This window comes from Helicoverpa armigera, chromosome 4, assembly GCF_030705265.1.
Source record: "Helicoverpa armigera isolate CAAS_96S chromosome 4, ASM3070526v1, whole genome shotgun sequence".
Taxonomy (NCBI): Eukaryota; Metazoa; Arthropoda; class Insecta; order Lepidoptera; family Noctuidae; genus Helicoverpa; species Helicoverpa armigera.
In genome coordinates, this window is record NC_087123.1 from 13,470,460 (window position 1) to 13,484,336 (window position 13,877).

General features: G+C 38.0%; 5 protein-coding genes across 6 annotated transcripts; 2 read left to right on the forward strand and 3 right to left on the reverse strand.

Annotated features, from left to right (window-relative positions):
* Window positions 1–1,977: 1,977 nt before the first annotated feature.
* On the reverse strand, window positions 1,978–3,234 carry LOC135116798 (histidine-rich glycoprotein-like). Its single transcript, XM_064034366.1, has 3 exons — window positions 3,223–3,234; window positions 2,409–2,819; window positions 1,978–2,179 (listed from the first exon to the last, which is right to left on the reverse strand). Exons 1-3 carry the CDS (start codon window positions 3,232–3,234, stop codon window positions 2,009–2,011), a joined length of 594 nt encoding a protein of 197 aa, XP_063890436.1. The 3' UTR covers window positions 1,978–2,008.
* Window positions 3,235–4,251: 1,017 nt separating this feature from the next.
* Window positions 4,252–6,024, forward strand: LOC135116825 (cuticle protein 19-like). Its single transcript, XM_064034405.1, has 4 exons — window positions 4,252–4,314; window positions 4,747–4,929; window positions 5,187–5,353; window positions 5,850–6,024. The coding sequence occupies exons 1-4, from the start codon at window positions 4,303–4,305 to the stop codon at window positions 5,911–5,913; spliced, it is 426 nt and encodes a 141-aa protein (XP_063890475.1). The 5' UTR covers window positions 4,252–4,302; the 3' UTR covers window positions 5,914–6,024.
* Window positions 6,025–8,152: 2,128 nt separating this feature from the next.
* On the forward strand, window positions 8,153–9,054 carry LOC135116799 (histidine-rich glycoprotein-like). The gene is made up of 4 exons (XM_064034367.1): window positions 8,153–8,161; window positions 8,371–8,661; window positions 8,738–8,904; window positions 8,985–9,054. The coding sequence occupies exons 1-4, from the start codon at window positions 8,153–8,155 to the stop codon at window positions 9,052–9,054; spliced, it is 537 nt and encodes a 178-aa protein (XP_063890437.1).
* Window positions 9,055–9,566: 512 nt separating this feature from the next.
* On the reverse strand, window positions 9,567–11,662 carry LOC110374854 (histidine-rich glycoprotein). Of its 2 annotated transcripts, none has more exons than XM_049847350.2 (5): window positions 11,613–11,662; window positions 10,999–11,191; window positions 10,028–10,917; window positions 9,785–9,948; window positions 9,567–9,707 (listed from the first exon to the last, which is right to left on the reverse strand). In XM_049847350.2, exons 2-4 carry the CDS (start codon window positions 11,005–11,007, stop codon window positions 9,918–9,920), a joined length of 930 nt encoding a protein of 309 aa, XP_049703307.2. In that variant the 5' UTR covers window positions 11,008–11,191; window positions 11,613–11,662; the 3' UTR covers window positions 9,567–9,707; window positions 9,785–9,917. The 2 variants fall into 2 exon arrangements, with proteins under 2 accessions (XP_049703307.2, XP_049703306.2); XM_049847349.2 differs by having other exon boundaries at window positions 10,028–10,920.
* A 400-nt stretch (window positions 11,663–12,062) lies between these two features.
* Window positions 12,063–12,757, reverse strand: LOC135116830 (histidine-rich glycoprotein-like; the record flags this gene model as incomplete). The annotated part of the gene is made up of 2 exons (XM_064034413.1): window positions 12,063–12,366; window positions 12,443–12,757. Coding segments are annotated over 2 exons (486 nt in total), but the record flags the coding sequence as incomplete, so codon positions are not given.
* Window positions 12,758–13,877: the final 1,120 nt, after the last annotated feature.

Here is a 13,877-nt window from a genome sequence, read left to right on the forward strand (position 1 = left end):
AACCTATAGCGGGAGGGTTCATTTGATGATTTCCCATTAAAGAAAAAAAAAAGAAAGGTTTTGGGTCTCTCAGGTTGGGCAGGAGTTGCTTGAAAGCAGCGCCTGCCTCCTCCAGTTTGGGGCCGTAATGTGATGTTCAAACATTGTGGGATTTTTTGTACTTTCAAAGTCCAGTAGCAGCCTGGGGGTTAATTGTAGGCGATTCTTGTAATAGTTAAAAATCTTCAGGGCATTATTCTCTACGAGAATCTACTATTTTTTTTCTCTGGCCGGCACTTTCATTTTTGGGTACAAAATGTTCGAGACTTGAATGATCTCCTTTGCAAGCGTAGATAATAATTAAAATACTTGGATTAAAATTGCGTTGGAGTATTTTTTGTCGTGCCAAGCGGATTACCATCCGGCTCAAAATGCTTACCTAATGGACATTTCGGAAATCATACCGCCTCTAAGATCATGAATTAAAACCCGGTCAGGTCCAAGCAGTTATTAAAAAGATTTTTTCGCCTTATGTAATAAAGTAGAGCATGGTATTTTATATCAGTATTCAAATCAATGTATACAGCAATATTCACTTTAGAATGAATGGAACTGCTTTGGAAATGACGTCATCATAATGTCTTTTAACTCTGTTGGAGCCAGCTTCAACTGTAACCGGATGCAGATAAATATCAGTGTTAAGATAGCGGAATTATCAATCTAACCACCTCAACCCAAAACTGGTTGTCGGGCATTGTGGCCTATGACTACTCATAACGTCTTTGACAGATATGCTGATGTGAAATAATAATTAGTTCCAACAACTATCAAAAGCAAGAGAGACTTGCTGTAACTTGACAGTGTGAATTGATCCCTATGTGGCTGCTACTTAGCCACAAAAATCAAACTACGGAACGATGATCAAAGAAAGACGGTAAAGACAAAAGACGGTAGGATGGCTCTCCAGTAGAGATCTCAGCCAATAGTAATAGGAGCATAAAGGGCTTTTGGTTCCCAAATCCATCATTGGAAGCCAAGCATTTTCTACTATTTTGGAATTAAGTATTTATTCTAACCGCTATGTCACACTTGTTACAAGACATAGAGTTTCGATCCGGCCATTCATCTGAGTCAGCGAATAGTTTATGGTCATCGATCAACTAAATAAGCTTTTTATATCCAAAACTCGTCTCTCGTGACAATGGAAAGTGACTTCAATTGTGTCATTGTCATACATTTTTTTTTAGTAAAACCAGGTGAAGTCAGCTACTTACGCATAAAAATCTTCAATGAATAACCATGAACCACATTTAGGTACAACAGCTATGATTTCGCAATTTCCTTTATGCGTTGGTATTTCATTTTCTTTACCTATTATTATTTAATAATGATTTATTATATTTGTTACGAATTTTATATTTACCGGATGGCATTGTAGATGGAATTGGTATAATTATTGAAAAGAAAAGTTTCTAATTAAATTACCCTACGTATTTGCCAATACCGTAGGTATATTGATACCTTCCTTATTGCTTAGTTTACATGTTTTAGTAAGTAGGTATATGTAACAACCGATGTGGCTAACTTTCTATGATGTTAAATAATACGGATTTCTTCCACTTATCAGAAAAATCTGTGTCGCCAACGCATACATGATGTTTACCTTTTTCTACTGTTCACTATTAATGACATCACTGGTTTGCATCTATTGCAAAAATTTTAGTTCTCTTTTTGTAACATCGTATAAGTACACAAACGAAATAATGAAACATAACTTAAATAATGCTTATTTATTACAAGAAACTTAACTTAATGAACACAACTATTTTACAATAAATAAACTTATTAGTGGTGGTAATGATGCTCATGTTTGAAGTGGCCTTTGTGGGACACCTCAGCGTTGAACCTGGAGAAAAATTTGAAACCAAAATTATAATGATTTCCATGTTCTGCGCATCTCCCAGATTGTGAAGTTACACTAAATAATGAGACGTGAATTCTTTGTATTTTTGCTATGCAAATTTTGAACTTACCCAGTCTTTTTGTCAGAGGAATATTTGACAGTTCTGATGGAACCATCGGGCTCGTGCAGGCTGTACACTCCCTTCACTACGTCGCCATCTCGAGACTCATGCTGGAACTTCTTGTCACCAGTGTGAGGGTCTTCTACTTTGTATTCGTACTCGTATTTAGGGTGAGCCTGGAAATATTGAATTTCGTAAGAAAGCATGTCATCCGTAGGTACGAGATATGCCAATCATTAAAATAAGGCTTTATACACACTCTTGGTATTGATACCTCTTGGTCACATGATCTAAAGAAGCCAGAAAACGTATATGTAATTAAACCAAAGCTTAGCAAAAATAACATAACATGAGGCTAAAGGACAAAACTAAAAACTAAGATTTTTTTATAATAAATCAACTTACATAATAATCAACATGATGTTCATGATGGGACTCCTTATGTTGAGTTTCCTTATGAGACTCCTGTTGGACATGATGAGGAACCGGCAGCACCACATGGTGCTGAACAGGAACGAAATGTACAGGAGTATCAGCGGCAATCACCTCATGAACAGGCGCGGGTTCTTTAGCCGGAACAAAGTAGTGCTTGGGAAATTGATGGTAAATCTTCCCAACATTATTATTTTGATGATGCAGTAAGCTCGCATGACCGTGGTGTAGAGGAACGTGAACTTCTTGAGTTTGAACTGGAATGTGGTGATGGTATTCTACTTTCTTAGGCTGCTCATGCTTCACTACAGTTTTAAGGGAGATCGTGTGATGGTGATGGTCTTGACAGAGAGCTACTGCCATTAGCACTAGAAGTGCGATTATCTGAAATGTAAAAAAAAGATTTGGTATCAAAAAAGTTTTTTATAGTATCTACCTTGATTGGATACCTAGATCTATTTTTAGATGAAATAAAGTAGTATAGGGCAAGAAAAAAATAAGACGGAGTGTATGAATTTATATAGGTAAATTATGGAACTTTTGCGTTACAATCATTAATATTTTTGGCATGACTGAAATAGTTATGTAATTGTTATAGTTACTTAAATCAATGAATCGATCAATCTAATTACTTTGAAACAGAATCCATTTTGACCAATACTCTTGTAGCTTAAAATCTAGGTGCAGTATAGTAGTAATAAAAATGTTGAATTCCTAATGATCTTTTTTGCTTTTCAAATTCAATTACTAATTTTTATAAGATTAATATAAAAACCTATCTTTATACCTTCGAATACATTTTGATGTTGTGCCCACAAAAGCTGTTGCACATATGATACTGGATCTCAAGGAAACTTTTGGTTTTATACTCAAAATAACATGAAATAAGAACAAGTTTTTATTTTGAAATATAATGTGGATATGCACACGCATTCTCCTGAAAAACTGGTTCACTCGTGTCATTTGAGATACAAAAGTCGTGATATTTTGCGCAAGTATTAATTTCTTCAATGGTTAAACTGTAATCTGTCAATTAAAGTAAATGTAAGGACTGTTAAATAAATCATTAAAAAGCTTTCTGTAATTACAAAATAAAACACATTGACCTTTGTCTGTTAAATTGGCAATAAATCAGAATTATAATGATTTTTGCCAAGCAAGAAAGTTATTATTTTAGGTATCTACATAATTTTAATAACATTGGAAGTTATATATACACATTGCCTTTATTGTTTCTAGTTAATTTTTAGGTTTGAGGCATTCCATCCACATCATCTTTGACTTGTACTCATCCTCGCTGATGCAGCAGATATCTAAAGAAATTTTTTCTCCTTCAAGTTGTTACATAATCAATTCCTTAAACCTAAACCTAAAAGGTTTTTTGATGGCACATGTTCTGACGTGAAGTACCTAGTTGTAGGTATCGTTTATGAACAAGTTGCGTTGATACAAATTGAAAATGGCGTCACAGCAATGCGGCAACGTTATACTTCATTATTACTTCAGCTTTTTTCTTTCTGACTGCTAATGTAACTGATAATCACTTAGGCTTTTTTTATTCAATTATATTTGTGTCAGTAATACAAACAATGTTTTGCTCAACTTACTTATAAGAAACTGTGGCAATGTCACACTGCAAGGTGTGCGTAGTTACACTGGACAAACGCTTTTACGAAATTCATTGCGAACACTGCATACTGAAGTTCGTGAATAATTTGAACTGCCTGACCATACCTTAGAGTGAAATCTTATTACCTTGAATACCTTTGTTATTGATATAAAAGAGCTTGAATTTGATCATTATGTATCATTCCACTATTGGTCTTAGTTTCATTAGCATAACAGCTAATAGAATCCATTTAACAAAATGTTCTCAAAGGTAAAAATATTTTTATAATTCAGTGTTTTTAAGTGAAGTGCATTGTGCTAGTTTTGTGAGATAATCTTCAGTTGTTTAATCGTGGTTAACAGCTGTTCAGGCTGTACCACCTGGGGATGCATAATAAGCATCCACATGTGACGAGACTTTCCACAAAACCTACTTCTACTCCCACATACCTAATATAAGCTTTATACAAATGATAAAACAACGTAAAACATTAGACCCCTTTTGGATCATCTTACCAGCTCGACATGTGCTGTCCTCATATGAGGCCACACATGAAAGGGGATTATAGTGCCCTTATTTCGATACTTTGAAATCTCTTAACGCTCCATCTTTTAAGCAGCCATTTCATCCAATCTAAAAGGGACACCATACACATTTTACTCTTTATATACATTTTCATTCCAAATTGTTCTTTCTTCTCAGGTTCTTTGCCTCGCAGCTTTGGTGGCGGCAGTCTACGGACATGGCCACGGCTTCTCTTCAGCTTACATCCACCGTCACGACGGTCCCGCTGAGGTAGTCCATGTGCATGGACACGATGGCGGCCACGGGGGGTACGGCCATGGACACGGTCATGATGGCGGTCATGGTCATGTTGATTATTATGTAAGTTGATAAGAATTATGGGAATAATAACATAAGTAAGACATTGATTTTCATGACTTTTGTCTTGGCCTGAGATGGCTTTGGAGATGAAGGAGCTGTCGAAGATCACCAAGATATTTTACTGATTTTTATCATTACAAATGTCTCTTACTTCTAAATGAGACACCATTACGGGATATTGAGTGTTCTGATTGGTGCTCATTGCTTCCCCAATAATATGCATAATGCTCACGGCTGATCTTTTTCTCAATTTTCAGACTCACCCCAAATACGAGTTCGGTTACAAAGTGGAGGACCCTCACACCGGTGACATCAAATCCCAGCATGAGCACCGCGACGGTGACCACGTTAAGGGATACTATGCTCTGCACCAACCCGATGGCTCCGTCAGACACGTCGACTACCATGGTGACAAGCACTCTGGGTAAGTCTGAATGAAAAACTTTTTATATAAAAAAAAATAATAACGGATAGTAGTGCCAATGATTCTAACAAGTTAGTCAAAGAGTGTAGTGAAAGATATTTTACCTGTAAATTCTGCATAGTTAAACTCAATCCTTATCACAATAATTGTTAAGTCCGTCAATTATCTAAAATCCAGTGTTACACTTGAGCTGAAAAAAAAAACAATTCATATATATACACTCTTCTTCAGGTGGTTTTTGATCAGTGGTGAAAATATAAATTTATCTTATATATTCATCGTAGTGCCGACATATTAGACCTATGTTAGACTGGAGGCCGACCCCAACATAGTTGGGAAAAAGGCTCGGAGAATGATGCCATGACGTAGCTAAACTTATTGATCTATAAGAGATTAACAACTTGTTTATAGGCATTAACTTTCAATTAACAAATAGATTACTCAATAAAATCCGCAGCTTATATATCTTTCTAATCATATCATTATTTGTCAACAGTTTCCACGCTGACGTGAAGTACAGCACTCACCACATTGCGCCTGAACACCATCATCACTACTAAACTGTTGGATCTCAACTGTGATATTATAATACGCTACTGTTATCGTCGATGTACCTACTGTGATCTTATCTTTATTTGTTGCTGAATTTTTTTTTTATTTTTTTACAATATTACAAGTTTTAACTGATTATTTACTTGTTTTTTTTTTATTTATTTCAACTGACAGTACCTACGTATTCAATTTTAGTTGACAAGACCGTTGATTGAAAATTAATGGTGCAATGAGCATTTTTTTTAATAATTAAAAAAATAAAGTATTATATTATAAATAGCCGTTTTCCTGCGGTTTCACACGCGTCCCGTGGGAGCTAAATCCGGGATAAAATATAGCCTAAGTTACTCGCCGATAATGTAGCTTTCTAATGCTGACAGATTTTTTTAAATCGTGCCAGAAGTTTTTGAATTTATCCATTACAAACAAAGTTATCCTCTTTATAATATTAGTATAGAAAACGAGAAAACAAACACACATTTAACTTATAAAAAATATATTTACCTACGTAAAAAATCTGATCGTTCCACTGTATGAGAATAAGTTCAAAGCCATGCGGTCACAATGTACCAAATGCATTTGATTGAATTCACTACACCAGCCTTGACCGTACTGTTGTGGTCTAATTCAGGTATGTTGGTGTTTTTTAGGGTTCCGTAGCCAAAATGGCAAAAACGGAACCCTTATAGTTTCGTCATGTCCGTCTGTCCGTCTGTCCGTCTGTCCGTCTGTCCGTCTGTCCGTCTGTCACAGCCGATTTACTCGGAAACTATAAGTACTACAGTGATGAAATTTGATGGGAATATGTGTTGTATGAACCGCTACAAAAATACGACACTAAATAGTAAAAAAAAGAATTGGGGGTGGGGCCCCCCATACATGTAACTGAGGGATGAAATTTTTTTTTCGATGTACATACCCGTGTGGGGTATCAATGGAAAGGTCTTTTAAAATGATATAAAGTTTTCTAAAAAACATTTTTCTTAAAGTGAACGGTTTTGAGATATCAGCTCTCAAAGTCGTAAAGTATGTCCCCCCTCTATTTTATAACTACGGGGTATAAAATTCTAAAAAATAGAGGTGATGCATGCTAATTAACTCTTTCAACGATTTTTGGTTTGATCAAAGTATCTCTTATAGTTTTTGAGATAGGTTGATTTAACTGTAATTTACGGAACCCTTCGTGCACGAGTCCGACTCGCACTTGGCCGGTTTTGTAGCAAAATAATCAGTCGTCATTACAATGTTCAACAAAAAGGTTATCATGCAGTAATTAGTTTTTTAAAGACAATTGTCTATCAATACTTTAACATCAGGTTATATGTACTGATCACCAGTACTCTATGAGGAAGAATGGTATTAAATATTTTCTCTCAGTCTACTGAGCCTTTTTCCCAACTATGTTGGGATCGGCTTCCAGTCTAGCTGGATACGGCTGAGTACCAGTGTTTTATAAGGGGCGACTGCCTATCTGACCTCTTTAAGACAGCTACCCGGGCAAACCCAATACGCACCAATTGGTTAGGACTGGTGTCAGACTTAATGGCTTCTGAGTACCCGTAACTACTGCCAAGCATGTTCTGTTGTCACCAGAACTCTTTGAAAAGTAATGGTCGTATTTTCGCTGACGGATGATAAACAAACCTATGGCCACGGCCAATGGCCAACACAAAATGGGATGCAGGTGTGAAAGGTAATTGTAGCACAGCAAATAAGGACATTTGTAACTGTAAATGTCTATATTCATGTAAATACTAAAATAAAACAAAAGAGAATACATAACAAATAAAAAATGCCGTTAGATAACAGCTGATTGTGAAGCTACTCGCTCGAACATAATTGAAATTAATTTTCATGAGTCACACAATGAATCAACGGTCACGGACAAAATACTGCTAGGTGATAATAAGAAAAAAAATCTCGTCAACTTACGAGAAAATTCATAGTTTATTTAATTATGTCACCTCCATAATACGAGTATTAACGAGTAAATAATACGTATTTTAATTTGTGATATTTGGATACGCATTGAAATAAAAGAAAGGAATTTTATTAAGTCCATAAAATATGCACTCCCTCAAGGCCAAAAGGTGTAAGTTACCAAAAAGTAACTTGTTCGGAAAACTGGTTGTAAGTTTAAAAATGTGAGTAATGCCCCTTATTATGTATGGATATAAAAAGAAATTGCGTCGAAAAATTATCATTCAACATTTCTTCCTCTTGAATTAAAGAACAAAAATATTCAAAATGTACAAGGTATTCTAATCATAAAATTAAAAAAAAAGAACTTAATCTATTATGAATATCAAATAACTGTAAAACTTAAAAATCTACACACAATGTGTAGTATTCAACTTCATTCAAGCCGATATCAAGTTCTTCGCTGCTTTAATTAAGCACTAGACATTCTAATATTATGACAGTTTGAGTATATTCGTTATTTTTAATTATCTTTTTTTCTACAGATTTTTCTAGTAGCCGCGTTTGTCGCGATGACCGCTGCAAGGCCACAACACGATCACGACTACCAGCACGGTCACGGTCACGCTGTGTCATCGCAGAGCATCGTACTGCACCAAACTCACGAGAGCAAGCACGAGCCCGTACACCACGAGGAACATCATGAGGAGCAGCACGAGCAGCACCAGGAGGAGCATCACCACGGACACCACGAGGAACACCACGGCCACGCCTCCTCCTCACAGAGCATCAAGCAGCGCCACGGCAAAGCCACTGAGAAACACGTCGAGTACTATGTACGCTGAGTTTCTAATCTAAAATCCTATATTTTTCAAGTTTAAGTTCAATAACTAACCACCACATTTCCTACAGTCCCACCCTAAGTACGAGTTCGCGTACAAAGTGGTGGACCCTCACACCGGCGACAAGAAATCTCAGCACGAGTCTCGTGACGGTCACGTCGTGAAGGGCGTGTACAGTCTGCATCAACCCGACGGCACCGTCAGGATCGTCGAGTACCACGCTGACAAGAAGACTGGGTGAGTAGACAGTGTCCGTAGGTAAAACCAAAGTTACCAATATATTAACGAATTGATTAATAACTCTTCTGTATTTACAGGTTCAACGCCAACGTGAAGTATGAGGGTCACGCCGTACACATAGTTCCTGAACACCATCATCACCACTAACGTTGGCTATTCGAAACTATTTGTTGATCTTAATTTATACTGTTAAATTTGTATTTAGTTGGTTGATTAATTTGTAAATATAATGAAATAAATACTCACGTTTATACTACTGCCTGACTTCCTTGTTTTGAACGCCAGAAAATCTATCCTAGGAAAAAAATTCTAAATTTTTCAAACTATAGAGCTATGTATAGGCTATAGAAATTGCTTTATGTGTAATGGTTTAGAGAAGTCCTGTAAGAGTTGGAGTTTTGGCCCATAAAATGATGATGGGATGAATGAAATACAACTGCCAGAGAAAACTGCATGATATTGAGATGAGCAAACTGTAATTTCAGGAGTTAAAATAGATGTTACAAAGTGTATTTATACTTTGATGGTAATGTATCTACAAGGTTTTTATTATTAATTCCATTTACAAAGCTTGACAAATCTCCATACTAAGATGAAGATGATTGGTTCAATAAGGTAGAAAACATTACAAAAAAGCAAGAATAACAATGATTGTGCGCAAAAAATATATTTTATTATTTACAATGCATTATTTGAGGATTCACAATAAACAAACAATATTAAGGTTCAATAACAAAAGCGGTTCAATAGCCAGTTCCAGTTGTGATGGTGGGATTGAGAAATGATGTGTTCTGCGCGACCTGTTGTACAGAAGGGATAGTGAGCAAACAGTTTACAATGTTAACAATTTTAGTTATTTGTCTTTCTAGCCATTTACCCAGATATTCTGCCAGCGTGGTACTGGCCGATCTTGACGGTGCCGTCGGGTTGATGCAGACTGTACACGCCCTTCACGACGTGACCGTCACGAGACTCGTGCTGAGTTTTCTTGTCTTCGCTGTGTGGATCCATCATTTTGTACGCGGACTTGTTAGTATAAGCCTGTGGGAAATGTGTTGGTTAGTTCTGTTATAAACTTCAAGATAAAAAATATGGGATTTAGGTTAGAGATTTTTCATACATAGTACTCGAAATGTAAGTCTGTGGCGTGTCCGTGGTGCTGCTTGATGCTCCTTCATCGTCGTCCCCGTCATGTCTATCTTTATCCCCGTGATGTCCCTCGTGTACTTTGGGGTGCCCCTCGTGTATTTCGGGATGTCCCTCTTGTTCTGAGGGATGTCCCTGGTCTTCTTCGGGATGTTTTTCTTGTTCTTCGGGATGACCCTCGTGGTCTTCGTGTTGTTTCTCGTGTTCTCCGCGATGCCCATCTTGGCTTTCTTGTTGTCCTTTGTGGTCTCCATGATGTGCTGCGTGGTCTTCATGATGTACTTCGGGGCGTTCGTGATGTCCCTCGTGAGCTCCTTGGTGGCCCGCGTGCGGCCCGTGGCGTCCTTGGTGGTGTCCACGGTGCCCTTCATAGTGTCCGTGATGTCTGCCATAGTGACTCTCATGGTGTCTGTGGTGTTCCTCACGGTGTCCGTGGATTTGCTCAAGGCGTCCACGAGACCCATCGTGGCATCCCTCACGGTGTCCCTTGGACTGACCGTGGTGTCCCTCATGGAATCCCCCGTGGTGTTCCGCGTGTCCGTGTCCTTTATGATGGTGACCTTTCTGCGGGACATCTTGTTTCTCGTGGTGTCCTGGCTCCGGTTTTTTCGGTTTGTGTACTGGCTCGGGTTTTTTCTCTTTATCTACTGGCTCTGGATTTTCCTCGTTGTTTACTGGCTCGGGTTCTTCCTCTTTGTTTACTGGATCGGGTTTTTTTTCTTGTTGTGGCAAGAGGCACTGCGGTGATATAGCGTGACTGTGGCCGTGGCTGTAATCGTGACTGTGGCCGTGGCAGTAGTCGCGACTATGACCATGTTGTGGACGAGCAGCGACCATCGCGACCAAAGCGGCAACTAGGGAGATCTGCTATTAACAAAGAAAAGAAAAGTAATAAAGATTCCAAGAAAATATTGTTCATTTAAGTACTAATCGCTTGAATGATACCTTGTACATGTTGGAGGTCTATATTCTGTGCTCGGACAGCGTCAAAAAGCGTGAAATAGTAACTCCAGTTAATTTCTTTCTTCAACAGTGATATATTTTTGAAACACATTATGGACAACCCTTTTGTCGTTTACTGGCAGTTTTTGTGCAAATCAAGACTTTGAAAGGCAATTATAGGGCCGAAAGCATCACGCTGCGACTCAAGATAACTTTAATTAAATGTTATGGTGGCAGATAACCGACCATTGTCCCTAGCACAATATAAAAGTGTAGTCAAGGACAATTCTCGGTTTTGCTGCACTATTACTACTATAGAACAAAACTACTTGAGCTATAGGGAAGTTAGTGGCCTAAAATAAGAACGATAGTTCGAAGAGGTAAACAGACACACACACATAGATTTATAAGAAAGGCCATGAACTCATAACAATTCATGGGATCAATATTGGGATATTGATACCATGGATCTTGTGTCTTTATTTAACGATAGGTTGTAAACCGCCTATTCGTAAAGTCCAACATAGCATTCTAAAGCCAGAGTTCGGTAGGTAGATCAGAATTAGGCCGTAGAATGAATGAGTTTGAGAAGAATATCAATAATATAGGAGGTATACACTGAAAACCATTCTCGAACCCCACAAGCACTGGACAATATGAAAGAACTGTCATTTTCACGCATGTCATTTTTGTCTGTGACTTATGACATTACATACCAAACTACAAACCTACACAGTGATCTGTGCAGTTCACCGAAATGAGGCTGAAATAGGAACCAAGAGTACTCTTTTTCTACTCTATGCACAATGATGCAAAATTCGGTCCAGATGAGAGGGCTTCAGTTGTTAGAGTAGTTCCTATCTAAAAATTCGTTTGGCAAAGCATAATGTAATAAATAGATTCTTATATTGAATAGTAAGTGAAATAAGTATTTGAAATAACGTAAAGTTATAATCTTCTTTGATTTCAATATTTTATTATTTACATCACATAGCTTAAATTAAAAGAATCAACAATATAAACAGTTAACAATCGAATATGTATATAAATCAGTGGTGGTGGTGGTGTTCAGGAACAATGTGTACAGCGTGACCCTCGTACTTCACGTTGGCGTTGAACCTGTTAAACAAAAGAGATAGGTAATGAGCAAATATATGCCTTGTTTGAAAAGTAAATAGCTCTAGCTAACTGTTTGTCTACTCACCCAGTCTTCTTGTCAGCATGGTACTGGACGATCCTGACGGTGCCGTCGGGTTGATGCAGACTGTACACGCCCTTCACGACGTGACCGTCACGAGACTCGTGCTGAGATTTCTTGTCGCCGGTGTGAGGGTCCACCACTTTGTACGCGAACTCGTACTTAGGGTGAGACTGCGGGAAATGTGGTGATTAGTTATTTGACTTCATCTTGAAAAATATAGGATTTAAGATCAGAGACTCAGCGTACATAGTACTCGACGTGTTTCTCTGTGGCTTTGCCGTGGTGCTGCTTGATGCTCTGTGAGGAGGAGGCGTGGCCGTGGTGTTCCTCGTGGTGTCCGTGGTGATGCTCCTCCTGGTGCTGCTCGTGCTGCTCCTCATGATGTTCCTCGTGGTGTACGGGCTCGTGCTTGCTCTCGTGAGTTTGGTGCAGTACGATGCTCTGCGATGACACAGCGTGACCGTGACCGTGCTGGTAGTCGTGACCGTGGTGGTAGTCATGACCATGTTGCGGCATAGCAGCGACCATCGCAACCACAGCAGCGACCAGGAAGATCTGCGATTATAAAAGAAGTTAAGAATATTTTATCGGTATCTATAACACTGAACGTTTTTTATATTTTTTTATTATCGTATGTTGTGGTACCTTGTACATTTTGGAAGTTTGTAAGTGTTCTTTACCCTAAGGAAATAAAACAAAAACTGATAACTACACAGTTGAATTATATCTTTATATAGAAAAAAATAAAAAGGGACAGTTATCGCACCACAGCGTAAAACCAGTTTTTAATATTTCACTTTTTGGTAATTCGGGGTGACCTTGAGTACATGTTTGACTGCCTAATTAAACTCCTTACTTTCTCAGAGCATTGACACTGATTTAATAAACATCTCGTTTTTATTTTTATCTTTCGTACTTACTTAGTTATTAAAAAAAACATTCAGTAGTAGAAAGGAGCTCGTGGCTTACGGCCGTACTGATCGATCGATCGCAATTTTTAAGCGCTGCTAGTCGCACTCAGTATGTGGCTAGAGAACCGTCTATTTGATATCTTTCCTCGTGTTTCCCGTATTGTGGATTCCCGCTGCCATTCATATGATACATGTTTGGCAGTCAGATGTTTAGCTTCTGGCGTAGTGTATGATTATGTAGTCGAGAACATTTCTACCGACTTCCCAAAAAGGAGGTCCTTAATTCGTCGGGACCTTTTTATAATATTTTATGTACATAATATGTCACCGATTACTCAAAGATGCCTGGACTGATCTGCAAGTTATTTTTTTTTTTGTTGGAAAGGATATATTTCCCACGTAGTCCCACAGTCATCAGGACAGAATTCGAAAGTTGTAGGCATTATTAGGCTAAAAACTTAACTCTAAGGTCCGAGTCACCAGAATTGGCATAGGCCATGCGCCTCGCGCGTCTTGTTTATCTTTCCGCCCGCGGCTGCACCGACGACACGGGGCTGCTCGCGGCATTTTCAAGCTTTTTAAGCAATACTGGTCTTTTATATTTTAGCATGGAATTAAAGAAAATTAATTTGTAACAAAGTGAGTAGTAGTTCATTAGTAGAAGCAGAAATTTTATATTTTTCTTGGAATTTAGCACCTTTCAGTCTTGTACTTTCAAAAATGTTATTAGGTGAGTGATTGGAAATAGGGCTTCATTTCATAAGCAGGTA

What these genes read in the sequence shown, in the direction of transcription:
- LOC135116798 (XM_064034366.1), bottom strand. An exon ending in AACATCATGTTGATTATTAT is followed by an intron (nt 2,180 to 2,408) that starts GTAAGTTGATTT and finishes CAATATTTCCAG; the next exon opens with GCTCACCCTAAATACGAGTA.
- LOC135116825 (XM_064034405.1), top strand. An exon ending in ATGGTCATGTTGATTATTAT is followed by an intron (nt 4,930 to 5,186) that starts GTAAGTTGATAA and finishes CTCAATTTTCAG; the next exon opens with ACTCACCCCAAATACGAGTT. An exon ending in CATGGTGACAAGCACTCTGG is followed by an intron (nt 5,354 to 5,849) that starts GTAAGTCTGAAT and finishes ATTTGTCAACAG; the next exon opens with TTTCCACGCTGACGTGAAGT.
- LOC135116799 (XM_064034367.1), top strand. An exon ending in AGAAACACGTCGAGTACTAT is followed by an intron (nt 8,662 to 8,737) that starts GTACGCTGAGTT and finishes CATTTCCTACAG; the next exon opens with TCCCACCCTAAGTACGAGTT. An exon ending in CACGCTGACAAGAAGACTGG is followed by an intron (nt 8,905 to 8,984) that starts GTGAGTAGACAG and finishes CTGTATTTACAG; the next exon opens with GTTCAACGCCAACGTGAAGT.
- LOC110374854 (XM_049847349.2), bottom strand. An exon ending in ACTTACATTTCGAGTACTAT is followed by an intron (nt 9,949 to 10,027) that starts GTATGAAAAATC and finishes CATTTCCCACAG; the next exon opens with GCTTATACTAACAAGTCCGC.